The sequence below is a fragment of the Netta rufina genome (genome assembly GCF_964035555.1).
Source record: "Netta rufina genome assembly, chromosome: 18".
Lineage (NCBI taxonomy): Eukaryota > Metazoa > Chordata > Aves > Anseriformes > Anatidae > Netta > Netta rufina.
Window position 1 is genome coordinate 3,032,833 of NC_140142.1, and position 15,872 is coordinate 3,048,704.

At 52.7% G+C, this 15,872-nt stretch overlaps 3 protein-coding genes across 3 annotated transcripts; 2 read left to right on the forward strand and 1 right to left on the reverse strand.

Annotated features, from left to right (window-relative positions):
- Window positions 1-2,561: 2,561 nt before the first annotated feature.
- On the forward strand, window positions 2,562-3,494 carry LOC311216180 (olfactory receptor 14C36-like; the record flags this gene model as incomplete). The annotated part of the gene is made up of 1 exon (XM_084297725.1): window positions 2,562-3,494. The coding sequence occupies one exon, from the start codon at window positions 2,562-2,564 to the stop codon at window positions 3,492-3,494; it is 933 nt and encodes a 310-aa protein (XP_084153851.1).
- Window positions 3,495-9,548: 6,054 nt separating this feature from the next.
- On the forward strand, window positions 9,549-10,481 carry LOC311216181 (olfactory receptor 14C36-like; the record flags this gene model as incomplete). The annotated part of the gene is made up of 1 exon (XM_084297726.1): window positions 9,549-10,481. One exon carries the CDS (start codon window positions 9,549-9,551, stop codon window positions 10,479-10,481), a length of 933 nt encoding a protein of 310 aa, XP_084153852.1.
- A 4,386-nt stretch (window positions 10,482-14,867) lies between these two features.
- LOC311216182 (olfactory receptor 14C36-like) lies at window positions 14,868-15,809 on the reverse strand (the record flags this gene model as incomplete). Its single annotated transcript, XM_084297727.1, has 1 exon — window positions 14,868-15,809. The coding sequence occupies one exon, from the start codon at window positions 15,807-15,809 to the stop codon at window positions 14,868-14,870; it is 942 nt and encodes a 313-aa protein (XP_084153853.1).
- Window positions 15,810-15,872: the final 63 nt, after the last annotated feature.

A 15,872-nucleotide genomic window follows, 5' to 3' on the forward strand; every position in this document is an offset into this window, starting at 1 on the left:
GGGGTAGGGCAGGGACTGTGAGGTCCTGCAGCAGTCCCATGGCATTGGAAGAGGCATGTGCGGTGAAAGGTATGTGATCAGATCACAGTCCACAAGGAGGAGCTGGCTGGGAATGCTGGGATGGAATCAGGTGTGCCTCAGGATGTGCTGGGCCTGCAGGAGGCACATGGCTGTGAAGGAGGCTGGGAGGCCACTTCTGTCTGTACAGCTGACGGACCAGCTGCAGAAATGTGGCACAGATAGGGACTGTAATGGCCAGAAGCATGCACTTGGCATTGAACATGATGGTGAGGCACCTTCTGTTCTAGTCAGGTGAGAGACCACAGGAAGGCTGATGGCATGGGAGTCATGCTTGAGGTATAGTTTGTGAGACCATAGAATGAGAGAATGGCTCCTGTTGGAAGGGACCTTAAAGGTCATCTAGTTCCAACCCCCCCGGCCGTAAGCAGGGATGCCTCCTACGAGATCAGGTTGCCCAGGGCCCTTTGCACAGGAATCCCTTCCTCTGTTGCATCAACTACACCTCTCAGCTTGGTGTCATCTGCACACTTGCTGAGGGTGCACTCGACCCCACTGTCTATGTCACTAATAAACATATTAAACCGTACGGGTCCGAGGACAGACCCCTGAGGTACAAGACTCATCACCAGCCTCCACTTGGACATAGAGCCATTGAGCACCACTCTCTGGGTGTGACCTTCAGGCCAACTCCTTACCCACTGAATGGTTCACCCATCAAATGCATATCTCTCTAATTTGGAGACCAGGATGTCATGTGGGACCATGGCAATGGTCTTACAGAAGTCCAAGTAGATGACATTGGTCGGTCACCTTCACATTGCCTTTGTCTCCATGTCCTCACTGCCTCCTGTGTTCTGCTCTAATGAGCTCCAAGGGAGGCTGTGTCAGTGCTGTCCCTCAGGGGGACACTGCAGGAAACTTGCCTCTGACTTGGACTTCTGGAGAGATGTCTTCAATTGTCTCTGAGTGCCTGAGGTTCGTGGGCTCATCAGCAAAGCCCCCAGAGGGGTGATTGCAGTGCCTTGGGCTGGTGCTGTGCTGCTGAGCTGGTCTGGGCTTGTGGGAAAGAGAGAGCTCGTGGCAAGAGGGCCGTGGTGCAGAGAGACAGCTGTGCCCAGGAGCAGCTCCTCTGCACAGTGCAGCAGGGCTGGGGGCTCTGACCACAGCACAGAGAGAGGAGACAGAGAGGAGAGAGGCACACAGAGAGGAGAGAAGGAGAGGGGGCTTGGAGGCAGTTGGCAATGGGAGGATGCTGAGAGCTGCCTGCTGGAGAAATGTGCACAGCCCTTGACAAGGTAAGTGTCTGGCTGCAGGGCCATGCAGCTGCAGATCCTGGAAGGGTCTCCTCCTGCTGGGTCTTGTTTCTGGGAGGGCAGTGGGCAATGCAGTAGCCTTTGAGAGTCCTGATGGGTTGCCCTGCGAGGGGAGGAAGCCTGGCTGAAGCCCCTTGGAGTGCCCTAAGGCAGGTGCCCCTGGTCAGCCCAGAACACCCTGCCCTGGCTGGCCATGCCGGGCTCTCTCTCAGCTGCCCCGTAGCTCCTGCAGCCATGGAGGTGCCCCTTGGCAGGGCCCTGTTGGTGGCAGGGTGCAGCAGGACAGCGCTGAGCACAGCCGAGTGGGATGGGGTCTGTGAGCACGGGCAGGGGGAAAGAAGAGGAGGGCGCAGAGCAGCAGCTCCCTGCAGGGACAGCTGCAGGCAGCACAGAGGGGCAGGCGGCCAGAAGGAGCTGTTGCAAGAAACACAGTGGCAGGGGGGATTTGGGCACTTCGCAGCCATGCCTTGCAGTGCAGACGCCTTCCCCTGGAGCAGCCCCTCCCTGGCCTCCTCTCCCCCTGCAGCCCATGGGCTGTGGGGCAGGCATGGCCAGCAGTACAGGCAGAGCCCATATGAGGAGAAGCTCTCAAACTCTGGCTTGATTTGGCCCTCCTCGATTAGCAGTCATCTACATTTTTTACTCAGGGAAACACCTGAGAGCAATTGTCCTGCAGCTCAGAGGGGTGACAATTGACTGCTGAGAACTGGTCTGATCGACAGAGCTGCTCTGCTCAGTCTTCACCAAGGGACAGCCCCTTTGGCTCCTGGCACCCACAGGGTTTCTCTGGGAGTGCACAGGAAATGTCAGGGAGCTCAACCATCCAATACCTCTCCTAAGTGTTATCGGGATAATAGGAACAAAACAAAGGAAACAAAATCCCTGAAGCTCTGCCTCTGTATTAAGATGATTTTTTGGCAACAACACTGCAGATCTCATGGATCTGAACAGTGGACGGAATGTAATTTTCTGCCGTGTTTCTGCCTCCCTCCAGCTGCACAGCAGGAAGAACTCCTGTGGAGCCACAGCAGCCCCTGTTCCCAGTGCCCCTCTCAGCCAGCACCAGCCACGGCTCAAGCAAGACAGATGCAGAAAGGTTCTCCTGCAAAGAGACAGGCTCTGTTTGGGGGTGCTCTATGACATACAATAGGTTTTCCTCAGAGAAATTTGTTTTAACATTTTTCCGCAATTTCCTCTTTAACAGAAAACTGTTTTCAATGTCAGAAAATGCCCAACATCAGCTCTATCACAGATTTTCTTCTCCTGGCATTCGCAGACACGCACGAGCTGCAGCTCCTGCACTTCGCACTCTTCCTGGGCATCTACCTGGCTGCCCTCCTGGGCAACGGCCTCATCCTCAGCGCCGTAGCCTGTGACCACCGCCTCCACACCCCCATGTACTTCTTCCTCCTCAACCTCGCCCTCCTCGACCTGGGCTGCATCTCCACCACTCTGCCCAAAGCCATGGCCAATGCCCTCTGGGACACAAGGGCCATCTCCTATCAAGGCTGTGCTGCACAGGTCTTCTTTTTTGTCTTATTGTTTGGAGCAGAATATTACCTTCTCACCATCATGGCCTATGACCGCTACATTGCCATCTGCAAGCCCCTGCACTACGGTAGCCTCGTGGGCAGCAGAGCTTGTGCCCAGATGGCAGCAGCTGCCTGGGGCAGTGGCTTTCTCAATGCTGTCCTGCACACGGCCAACACATTTTCCCTGCCCCTCTGCCAAGGCAATGCTGTGGACCAGTTCTTCTGTGAAATCCCCCACATCCTCAAGCTCTCCTGCTCAGACTACTACCTCAGGGAAGTCGGGGTACTTCTCTTTAGTTTTTCTTTAACATTTGGTTGTTTTGTTTTCATTGTGTTGTCCTATGTGCAGATCTTCAGGGTGGTGCTGAGGATGCCCTCTTCTCAGGGCCGGCACAAAGCCTTTTCCACGTGCCTCCCTCACCTGGCCGTGGTCTCCCTCTTTGTCAGTACTGCCATATTTGTCTACTTGAAGCCCTTCTCCATCTCTTCGCCATCCTTGGACCTGGTGGTGTCATTATTGTACTCAGTGTTGCCTCCAGCACTGAACCCCCTCATCTACAGCATGAGGAACCAGCAGCTCAAGAATGCCTTGTGGAAACTCTTTGGATACATGTTCCTTCGTCAGTAATATTGAAGCCCCCAATCCAGCCAGGACTCACTGTTTTTCTAAAAAATTGTTAGAATATTCTTTTGCTATACTTCTTTTGTAATATATTATACTGCATTATTAGATTTTCATTTTATAATGGTATCTTTATTTTCAAATCTTTTAATTATTATTTTTTTTTTTCACAAAAATATCTCATGTACCTGTAGAACCATGCCTGCCTTCTAGATAAAGACAATTGAGAAGCTGTTAGAACCTGATTGGTCTCAGCTGCCATCTCTCTTGCCATCTCCTCAGGAGCTGGGGGAGCAGCCCCAGCACGCAGGAGGGGCTCAGGACCAAGAGCCCAGCTGACACATGCAGGAGCAGCCCCGGTGGCCCTCGGGGCTGCCCCTCACTGCCCGCTGGGCTCTGCCTCTCTGCTGCCTTCGGGTCGGGGCTGCTGCTTCCCTGGAGCCATGGCCATGGCCAGCAGCAGGACGTGGCCTTTTCCCTGCTGCTCTCTTTTGGCTTCCACATTGTGCTTCCTTTTTTCTGGGTAAGTCCTGATGTCTCCTGTACCTTGGTGACAGTCCTGTTGTCTCTGCTGTGGCTTTCCTGTGGCTACAGGCAGCAGCAGGCACTGTGCAGCCCTGGGTCACAGCTGCCTCCCTGCTAGCACCACAGCAAAAAAATGGGGTTTTATTTGGGACTTCCTGGAGTGAAGGACATAGACTTGAAGTGCAAGGACAGTCTGTGAGGGACCAAGGGCCTGACCAAGAGCTTTATGGCACCTCCTGACAGCAACTGGTCTTGGACTCTTCTGCATGGCACTGTCCCCCTGCAGTGGGGCTCATAGCCACTGTCAGCCTGGAGAGGAATCTGGAGCTGCCAGGAGATGTCAGGGGATCTGCAGGGAGAACATGCAATGCTGAGTTGGTAGGGATTAGAACCTCATAAAATTAATGGCCTTCCAAAGAAGAGTTTGGTAAAGAAAAAGGGGAATCTGAGGAGTCCATGGGCTAAGGACAGCTCTGCCATACCGGGAGTGGTGCATGAAGAGCCAGCGGACAAAGGCCCTTAAGAGTGTAGAGTAATTGAGGATAACTTTTTTGAGGCCTCATGGACCAGGTCTGGTGCAGCACTCGCCTGCCCTTTGTGCCCTCAGAGACACCCCATGGTCCTGCCCAGCACTGCCCTGTGCTGCTGAGCCATCAGGGCAGATGGAAAGGGGCTCAGCAGCAGAGATCCCCATGGAGTTGGGTCTGCTGCCCACCCTGAGCAGCATGGGCAGGGCGAAGATGCATGGGGTTCCAGGTCACCAGAGCCCCTGGCTCTCACAGCAGAACCACCAGCTTGGGGCCCTGAGGGAGCACAGGGAGGGAAGCAGCAATGGCCAGCCAGGCTAGCACAGACACACTGCCCTGGGCCCTCTCTGGGAGCGGGGATGGCCCTGGGGAAGAGCAGGGCAGCATTGCTGGGCCTGCACTGATGGGGAAAGGGCAAAGGGAAAGCTCTTTGTGCAGGCCCCTGCTCGGGGCAGGCAGCCCTGTGGCTGGGCCAGGCCTCTTGTGCTGGCCTGGGGAGCGGGGCTGGCCCTGCGGGGCACAGGCACCCTGTGCTGGAGATCTCCCAGGCAAGAGAGCAGGGCTCCATCAGCTTCACGGACCTCCATCTCCTGGCACCACGGACACTTCCTTGCTCCATGCACCCAGCAGATAAACACCTATCAGCCACCTGCTTTCTCTTCTTCATGAAGAATTGGAGGCAGAATAGCAAAAGTAAGTAAAACTCACAAATTGGGAGCCACAGAAGGCCCTGATGCTCTGCAAACCCTGCTCAAAAACAGCGACCAGCGCTGTGGGTTACCAGCACTGCTCTGGTCACATATCCGAAACACAGCACCTCAGGGGCTGCTCTGCAGAGAATAACTCTGTCCCAGCCACAGCCAGTATAGGGCCCCTGATGAACAAGAAGGCTCCCTCTGAGCTCTGGAAAGAGGCAGAAAGGTGCTAATAAGTACCAGAATAATTGAGGAAGCCCAGAGGCCCTTCTGAAGGGTCACTGAGTGCCACCTGAGAGGCAGTGCTGGGCAATGGGAAGGGCCAGGAGAAAGACTTGGGTGAAGGCTGTGAGAAACAGAGACACTCAGGGCTTTAGCAGCTATCTGTGGATGGAGTAGGAGGATGAGGTCAGTCCTGGGACTGGGGCAGGGCTGAAGGTCCCTGCGTGAATCTGGTCTGATGGAGAAGTATCCACCTTGCATGTGTGCCTCAGCCTGGGAGCAGGGGCCTGCCCATGGTGCAGGATGGCTGGGCTGTGCTCAGCCATGCCCCAGGAGATGACCTTGCTCTCTTCCTCCCCACCACTCCCCACACGGGGCAGGCCCTCAGGAAACACTCCTGAGCCTGGAGATGCACCAACCTGCTGCGCTGAGGTGCCACTACTGCAGGGGCAGAAGGGAGGCTTGGAGAGACACATGGGGCCTGCGGGCAAGAGTGGTGTGGCCTGGGGAACTGAGTGCCTGGGAAAAGTTACCCTGGAGCCATAGGAGCCATTCTGGAAAGGAAACTTGTAGGCAGGAACCACACTTTTGTGGCACTGCCGAGCTGCTGGGCACATTGTGCAGGGTGCTCTGATGGACATTTGTGTCCTTTTCCATCGTGTCTTAAGTGACGCTTTTCTCAGGAATAGAGTAGCCAACAGAGCACTGACAGAGAGTCTAAGATCATGAAAGGCATCATAAGCATGCCCCTAAAAAGATAACTGATATGGGGAAATCAGGAGAAGCCTGGCCAGGAGAAATGTGAGACTGAGAGGAGGGAACAGGGACTTGGCCAGCTGAAATTAAGGATTTTGTAGAGGTAAGAGGGTTCAAGTTATGCTGATGCAGCTGTAACTGTGACTTAAAATAGTCATACAAGTCTATTCCCCAGCTTCAACCTGTAAATTCCTAAACCTAAATGCTACTCAGCCCCCTGACAGGAATCTACTACTCTAATGAGTGACCTCAACGTATCCCTAGAAGACAAAACTCAGCCCAGAGCCACTTCACCTAGCTCTTACTCTCTTAATCACTCTGATCTCAGCCCTTAATACTAGCACTAAAATTGCCTATTTAACACTAGAAAACTGCTTAAGAGATCTAAACAAAACCCTAACTCCAAATGAATTTGAGGGGCCATGGATCTGATCAACTTGTGGGCCACAAGGAGGAGATGGGTGGGAATGCTCTGAGAAGCTCAGCTCTGCCTCAGCATCTCCTGCCCCAGCAGGAGAAATGTGACTGTGGCAGTGACTGTGAGGTCACTTCTGTCTCTGCACTTGATAGGGCAGCAGCAGGAACGTGTCACGCAAAGGGACTCTGAGGTCACTGGTGTCTGGAGGTGGCAGGTCAGCCTTGACTTCTCCCTGGGAGCTGCACTTTTGGGCCGACAGCTGGCAGTGGCCCTGCTAGGCCAGCAGAAGGCACCTGTTTGGCATGCTGACTGTGGGATCCTCTCTGCCTCCAAACCCAGGGGGACGCAGACAGAAAGAAGGCCCCCATATGGGTTGTCCTGTCCCTTCTGCTTGAGTCCATGAGTGGGCAGCAGCAGGCACAAGGCTTGGCTGTATCTCCACAAGAAGCTGCAAGGCCAGTAGCAGGCCCCTGGCTTGGAAGCTGCTGCTGAGGTGACTTGTGTCTGGTTGGCTGAGAGGCCGCAAGGAGCCTGCTGGGTTGGGATGCCTACTTCAGGAGTGTTTTCCACCCTGATGGAGCTTTCTTTGGTAATATGAAAGAGCTGGAGAGAAGAACTTGACACAAACCTCCTGACATTTACAAGGAGAAGAGCCCAATCCTGCACCAGAGGAAGAGGAACCCCATACATGGAGGCAGACTGGGACTCTGCTGAGTGACCAGGGCCCAGGAGGAGGAGAGCCTGGGCACCACAAGGGATGCCATACGAGCAGTGGTGCCTGCTCACCAGGAACCAGGCCAGCTTCCTAGAGAGCTCCTTTCTGAAGAGCAGGAACACCAAGAAGATTTGAGTTATCAGACTCAGCTCAGATTGAACGTGACACTACCCACAGAAGGGTCTGCATCTGGCAGTAGAAGATTTGGAAGTCCGGGAGTCCCTCAGACAGCCTGGTGTGAAGAGGAGTAACGGCTGTGGAAAGGCTGTAAGTCCCTTCAGGACTCAGGTCTTTGTGTCCATGGCTATGGCTGTTGTCTCTGCCACTGAGGCCTATGAGGAGACAGCTGATCGTTAAAGCACCAGTGCCTCATTGCCTCCTCACCCCCAACCATGAACCAGGCAGGGGTCGTACCATTCTCCTGCACTTGGCCATGCACATCCCCATCTCCTACTGCCCCACAATGAGCCCTGAGCAAGGTGTGGCTGCTAAGGATCTCCCTTCTCAGGGGACAGGGGTCAAGGCCTGTCCCTTGTGCTTGGTGACACACATCCAGTTTTCCTACACATCAGTGTCATCTTCACATTGCCTTTGTCTCCTTGTCCTCACTGCCTCCAGGGTTCTGCTCTAACAAGCTCCAAGGGAGGCTGTGTCAGTGCTGGCCCTCAGGGGGACACTGCAGGAAACTTGCCTCTGACTTGGCCTTCTGGAGAGCTGTCTTCAATTGTCTCTGAGTGCCTGAGGTTCGTGGGCTCATCAGCAAAGCCCCCAGAGGGGTGATTGCAGTGCCTTGGGCTGGTGCTGTGCTGCTGAGCTGGGCCGGGCTCGTGGGACAGAGAGAGCTCGTGGCAAGAGGGCCGTGGTGCAGAGAGACAGCTGTGCCCAGGAGCAGCTCCTCTGCACAGCGCAGCAGGGCTGGGGGCTCTGACCGCAGCTGGCACACAGAGAGGAGAGAAGGAGAGAGGGCTTGGAGGCACTGAGGAGCACAACAAGAGAGGGCAGCGTGTGGCAGGACACATCTGCAGGCTCTTGACACTGTGAGGCTCTGGCAGCAGGGCACTGCAGGTGGGGTTGCCAGAGGGGTCTTCTACAGCTGGCACATCCAATGGCTGACAGCATCTGTCAGGTTGGGTCTCTCTGTTTCTGCAGTGCTTTAGATAACGGCATTATGAGGGGCAATTCAAGAGGAAGGCTGAGGCTTGACTTAAGTGAAGGGTAAGGCTTTTTCTGCACAGTGTGCTTGCATACTCCTGTAGTGGAGGGGAGGCAGGTTTCATGGTAATTCGTTGTCAGGATTGTAGTTTATACTAGCTGATCTTTAGCAGCTACAGAAGACATGACTGTCTGTCTTTGGGAGGTGTCTGCAGGCCAAAGCAGAGCACAGATCATTTGCAATGAGCAGGAGCTGCCTCCTCTGCAGGCAGAGCTGCAGCACAGGAGGGTCTGCTGAGTGTCCGTCTGTCCCTCCCTGGCCTTGCCTCCCCTGGCAGCAGCACGCTGACATTCGGTGTGCTTGGGGGAAGGGGAGTACGGGGAAAGTGTGAGGGGTCTGGAGATGGGCACTTTGAGCCTGGATTCCTCTTGGAGTTTTCATGTACAGATTCAGGGGTGGGATTTGAATATCCTTGTGGGCCCCTTGCAAGCTGGGATAGTCTATGACTTCATGTCTCTATGAACCTATGAGTGCAATAATTTTGTAGCTCAATAAATACCAGCACAGGCCAAATGAGCCTAAGCATGGCTGTCATCTCTAAATGAAACTCGGCACTGAAGGAATCATCCTCTTTATCTGAGGATCTACAAGTTTTCACTTGAAATGCCCAGTTCTTGTGCCTTACAAAACAGAGTGGGTTGGGCAGAAAGACAGAAAATACAAAAATAAATCCCAGCAGCCCTGCTCTGCAGTTGGGTGAATTGGGAGCAACAATATTGAAAAGTTCTTTATTATCAGGTGATTGAATATGAGATTACCTCTGGCTGTGGGGCAGGACTGACACATTGCCCAGAGCAGGGTCCCTTGCCACCCCGGACACCCTCAGGCAGCATCAAGAAGAACACAAGAAAGGGACCTGCTAAATGTCTGACTGAAATGGTTTCCAGGGCAGTTATGTGAGAAATGTAAGAACTTTACCTCAGGTATGTCTTCATATTTGTTAAAGATTTTTTCATCCTTGGGCAGTAACTCATGCTCAGAACCAGGAAATGCCCAACAGCAGCTCTGTTAGCGAGTTCCTCCTGCTGGCATTCGCAGACACGCGCGAGCTGCAGCTCCTGCACTTCGCGCTCTTCCTGGGCATCTACCTGGCTGCCCTCCTGGGCAACGGCCTCATCCTCAGTGCCGTAGCCTGCGACCACCGCCTCCACACCCCCATGTACTTCTTCCTGCTCAACCTCGCCCTCCTCGACCTGGGCTGCATCTCCACCACTCTGCCCAAAGCCATGGCCAATGCCCTCTGGGACACCAGGGCCATCTCCTATGAAGCATGTGCTGCCCAACTCTTTCTCTTTGTTTTCTTGCTTGTAGCAGAATATTGTCTCCTCACCGTCATGGCCTACGATCGCTACGTTGCCATCTGCAAGCCCCTGCACTACGGGAGCCTCGTGGGCAGCAGAGCTTGTGCCCAGATGGCAGCAGCTGCCTGGGGCAGTGGCTTTCTCAGTGCTGTCCTGCACACGGCCAACACATTTTCCCTGCCCCTCTGCCAAGGCAATGCTGTGGACCAGTTCTTCTGTGAAATCCCCCACATCCTCAAGCTCTCCTGCTCACATGCCTACCTCAGGAAAGTGGGTGCACTTCTTTTTAGTTTGACATTAACATTTGGTTGTTTTATTTTCATTGTGGTGTCCTATGTGCAGATCCTCAGTGCTGTACTGAGGATGCCTTCTGAACAGGGCAGGCACAAAGCCTTTTCCACTTGCCTCCCTCACCTGGCCGTGGTCAGCCTCTTTGTCAGCACTGTCCTGTTTACCTACCTGAAGCCCCCCTCCATCTCCTCGCCATCCTTGGACCTGGTGATAGCAGTTCTGTACTCGGTGGTGCCTCAAGTACTGAATCCTCTCATCTACAGTATGAGGAATCAGGACCTCAAGGAAGCCTTGTGGAAATTGCTGTTTAGATGTGTTGCAGGACAATAAGTACTCAGTCTGCTTCTGCAGATGAGTCATAATGTTACTTGTAATAGGAACGGCCTATAGTCTTTTTCTTTTTGTTTGTGTGCTTGTGTGCAATTTTATTACTCGATTTCCTTAGTTTTAGTTCGGTTAACGTTACCCACTAAAATGATATTATTCATCCCAATTCCACTTTGGTATGTATTTTTCAAGTCTATCTCAGCGACTATACAAAAAGAGCCTGTCTGTCTGTGAACTTAAGGAAGGAGCCTGCACTGCCATCTTATTCTGACATCCTTCCTCTGAGACCAGGCCTGGCTCTGCAGGGGCAGTGCCCGTGTGCAGGGGTGCAGAGGAAAAGAGTCCCATCCCAGCAGCACGGCCAGGGAACACCAGCGCTTGGGGCATGCAGAGCTGCTCTCTTGCCACTGCCGCCCTGTCCTGCTGAGCCCTGCTGGTGGGGTCAGGCCCGATTGCTCCTCTCACTTGGTGCCAGTGGTGCTGTGGGGCTGTGCTGGGACTGCAGGCAGGGACAGGCAGTGGGCACGGCAGTGGCACAGCTGGCCTCCACTGCAGCACCTCCCTCCTAAGGGGGGATCTCCTCCGGGCACTGCCTGAAGGCTGAGAGCTTCCTGCAAAGCTGCTGTCAAGATCAAGCCCCAGTAAGAGGCTCCAATGGGGCACGATGCTTTCCTTCTTTCCACAGGTTCTCGGTGTGTTGATAGCAGAGACTCAGCATGGATTTTTATGGATTTGGGGCTGATTCAGATATTCCCTGTTAGTTGTTAGTGCCCCTGAGTTTATCAGTGTTCCCAGTTCCCAGGCACTGGGGCTCTACAGCACACGATGGGGCTGATGGCTGACAGCACCTCACAGGACTGCAAGTAATTGGCTCCTGTGTGTCAGAGAGGCTGGGAGTCTAGCAGCAGTGCCATGGGCTTGAAGGATCACAACCTGCTCACATGTACCTGAGCAGGTCCTGGGCCATAAAAGGGGAGTTTTGTAGGTGTGGTATTATGAGCTCAGAGGTACCTCAGAAATTCCTTACCCAGTCCTTAGTGAATGTCTGTAAAGTAGATTGTGAGCTGAGCTCTTTCTGAAGTAGCTGACAGGTCATCCCTCAACTACCAGCTGGCAGTACCCAGGAGTCCCCAGACTGGAACAGGTCTTGAACAAGGGGTGTCATGTCAGAGGTGTCAGCTTTTTCCTAAAAAACAGGGCTTCCTTCAGTTTTCCATGCAGGGGTGGCCACTGCCTACAAGATGCCCGGGGATAGCTGCAGCCTGCATGAAGGCCTATGAACAGTTATCCAGGAGCCGTAGCAGCCATTCTAGATCCAAAACTGGTGGGTAGATAACAAACTTTTGGGGTGTTGCAGAGGTGCTAGGCATGATATGCAGGGTGTTCCTACAGACCTTTGTGCCCTTTGCCTTCCTGACTACAATGCCACTTCTCTCTCAGACGTGGAGTAGCCAGCAGAGGTAAGAGATACTCTGAGATCATGAAAGCCATCAGAAAGCTGCCCCTAAGAAGTTGACTGACATGGGGAGGTCAGGAGAAGCTTGTACAGGAGAGGTGTATGGTTTTGGGGGAAGGAAGAGGGGCTTGGCCAACACAAACTAACAATTTTTTAAGAAGTCCGAGGGTTGATGCTGCTACAACACTGACTCTGAAAACATTCCTGCCAGGCTCTTACCTTGTTTCTAACCCCTCTTACTCCTCACCATAACTGTAATATACTACTTTTAAACTCAGAACTTCCCTTGAAGCCAAAGATCAAACCCATAAGCCTTTACCATTAACTTCTTGCTCACCTTAATCCCTGTCTTTATCACTTAGCTAAAAGTGCTTTAATTAAACCTTGCCCGCAGGCCAGCCCTAAAAATAACCCTATCCCACAGAGCTTGACCATATGCTAAATTCTGACCTGACACCATAAGCAGATCACCAAACCCTACTTCTAACCCCTATCCAGGAAGAAGGCCTGGACATGCATTTCTCTGTCCCTACTGCAATGGGAACGGAAAGTAGGAGGCACACAACTTGGTCATGTCTATCCGAGGAGTTTGAAGCCAGCGGTAAGCCCATGGCTTGAGCGATGATGGTGAGGCAACTGTGTCTGGTCAGCTGATAAACCACAGGAAGGATGCTGGGTTGGAAGTCCTGTTTGAGGTGTGGTTTCTGAGATGGCTGAGCTTTGGTCATTAGTATGAAACAGCAGGAGAAAAATCAGCTGTCACAAAGTACAACTTGGAAAGTGGACTCTGGGTTAGAGAAGGAAGAAATATCCCTCAAAGGGGTCAGAGGTCACTCAGATGAAATCTTAGTAGTCTTAACCAGTCTATAACCATGGCCTCAAATTAACTTCTCTAGTAATTCCATTGGGAGACTTTCACAGTAATGACCCTCAGTGAGGCCAATTTAATGCTCCAAGAAACTTTGCTGTTTGCTTCTGACTTTAGCTGCTGGAGAGATTTCTTCTGTCTCCTTGCAGTACCTGAGGTACCTGAGCACCAAATACACCATGGGGACATTAAAATGCTGAAAGCCCTAGCAACCCATGTCTGTTCTGACCATTTCCTCAAGAGTTGCACAGCTAGTTAGAAAACTATGAGAAATGTAGTTAAAGAGGAAGACATCAAGAAGGATAAAGAAAGATTTTTTTGTATTCACTGTTATTTTTCAACGGTCTTGAAATCAGGCAAATAGTGATAGCAGTATTCCCCAACTGATGTGGATCCAGGTTTTTTCCTAATAAGGTGTGGGAAGGTAGGAAAAGCAGTCTCTTGAGGCTGGACACTGCATGGACAACCTCATTCCTCACCTCTTGGCTCTTGCACTTCTCCCACTGTTCAGCTGAGGATTTTATTGCTTTTCCTTACACCAGATTGTGGTGGTTTTACTCAGGTGGGCAGCTGAGCTCCACCACAACCGCTCTCTCACTCCCCCTCTCCTCAAAGAGGAAGGGGGAGAAAATACAACACAGAGAACTCGAGGTTTGAGATGAGAAAGGTTTAATTAAAGGGAAAGGGAATGGGGAGGAAAAAAGAAACAAAAGAAACAATCAGCCCGCGCGGAAGCACAGAGTGAGGGATAGAAAGAATTATTCTCTACTTCCCATCAACGAGCGGTGTTCGGCCACGTCCTGGGAAGCAGGGCCTCAAAACACGTAGTGGTTGTTCAAGAGGAACAGCCCCCTCCCCCACGAGAGCCCCCCTTTTTATTGCTGAATGTGACTTCAGGTGTTATGGAATATCCCTTTGGTTGGTTTAGGTCAGCTGCCCCAGCAATGTCCCCTCCCCATCACTTGCCCACCCCCACTGCTGGCTCTTCTGGGCTCAGAAGGAGTCCTCATGCTGTGCCAGCACTATGCAGCAAGAGACACAACACTGGAGTGATATCAGTGCTGTTCCAGCTTCGAGTGCAGAGCACAGCACTGTGTGGGCTGCTTCAAGGAAAAGGTGACTCCAGCTCAGACAGACCCAACACACCCACTGAGCACCTTGTCCCTGCAGATCTCCTGACATCTCCTGGCAGCTCCATATTCCTCTCCAGGCTGGCATTGGCCATTTGCCCAACAGCAGAGGGCAGTGTTGTCTATTTGGGCATGTGCTGCCACAAAGGGAGTTCTTGGCCTAGCCCTTGGTTCCTCAGGGACCACCCTGGGGCTTTCAACCTCTGTCTATCACTCCATGACAAAACCCAGAAAACAGAATAGCAGAGAGCAACCCCTTAGCTCTATTTCTGATAGCATTTGGAAGAGGTGTCCAGTGTTCTGGGTTTGCCGTGAGCAAGACCCTCTTGTTACTGTGGTGCTAGCAGGGAGGCCAGCTGTGACCCAGGGCTGCACAGTGCCTGCTGCTGCCTGCAGCCACAGGGATGCCACTGCAGAGACAACAGGACTGTCACCAAGGTACATGAGATATCAGGGCTTACCCAGAACAATGTTGAAGCCAAAAGAGCCATAGTGAAAACGCCACGTCCTGCTGCTGGCCACGGCCATGGCTCCAGGGAAGCAGCAGCCCCGACCCAAAGGCAGCAGAGAGGCAGAGCCCAGCGGGCAGTGAGGGGCAGCCCCGAGGGCCACTGAGGATGCTCCTGCATGTGGCAGCTGGGCTCTTGGCCCTGAGCCCCTCCTGCGTGCTGGGGCTTCTTCCCCAGCTCCAGAAAAGATGGGAAGAGATGGCAGCTGAGACCAGTGAAGTTCTAATGGCTTTATTATTGGGTTTATCTACACAGGGAGCCGTCTTCAATAGGAAAATAATTGATTCTAGGGGGGGTTAAAAATAATATTATTTAATTCAAAAGTGAAATACTTAGAGAAAATAATAATACAGACATTTATTGACAGAAGACATTATATTATTTTATTTCTGAGAAAAACTGGCATTTCTAATATTAGACATAGTATTACAGGTGAATTTGCTGAAGATGTGTGTATTCAAGTAGAGTCCTGATGGAATCCCTTAGTTCCCAGTTCCTCATACTGTAGATGAGTGGGTTCACTGCTGGAGGTACCACTGAGTACAGAAACGACACCACCAGGTCCAAGGATGGTGACGAGATGAAGGGAGGCTTCAGGTAGGCAAACATGGCAGTGCTGACCATCAGGGAGACGACGGCTAGGTGAGGGAGGCATGTGGAAAAGGCTTTGTGCCGGCCCTGCTCAGAGGGCATCCTCAGCACTGCCCTGAGGATCTGCACATAGGACACCACAATGAAAACAAAACAACCAAAGGCCAAAAAAATACTAAACACAAGTGCCCAAACTTCCCTGAGGTAGGCATCTGAGCAGGAGAGCTTGAGGATCTGGGGGATTTCACAGAAGAACTGGTCCACAGCATTGTCATGGCAGAGGGGCAGGGAAAATGTGTTGGCCGTGTGCAGGACAGCATTGAGAAAGCCACTGCCCCAGGCAGCTGCTGCCATCTGGGCACAAGCTCTGCTGCCCAGGAGACTCCCATAGTGCAGGGGCTTGCAGATGGCAACGTAGCGGTCGTAGGCCATGATAGTTAGAATTGAATACTCTGAACCAAAGAAGAAGACGAAAAAGAGGACTTGAGCAGCACAGCCTTGATAGGAGATGGCCCTGGTGTCCCAGAGGGTATTGGCCATGGCTTTGGGTAGAGTGGTGGAGATGCAGCCCAGGTCGAGGAGGGCAAGGTTGAGGAGGAAGAAGTACATGGGGGTGTGGAGGCGGTGGTGGCAGGCTACGGCGCTGAGGATGAGGCCATTGCCCAGGAGGGCAGCCAGGTAGATGCCCAGGAAGAGCGCGAAGTGCAGGAGCTGCAGCTCGCGCATGTCTACGAATGCCAGCAGGAGGAACTCGCTCACAGAGCTGCTGTTGGGCATTGTCTGACTTTGTACTTGCTTCTCTGTTGAAGAGGAGAAGGCAAAGCAATGTTAGAACAGACT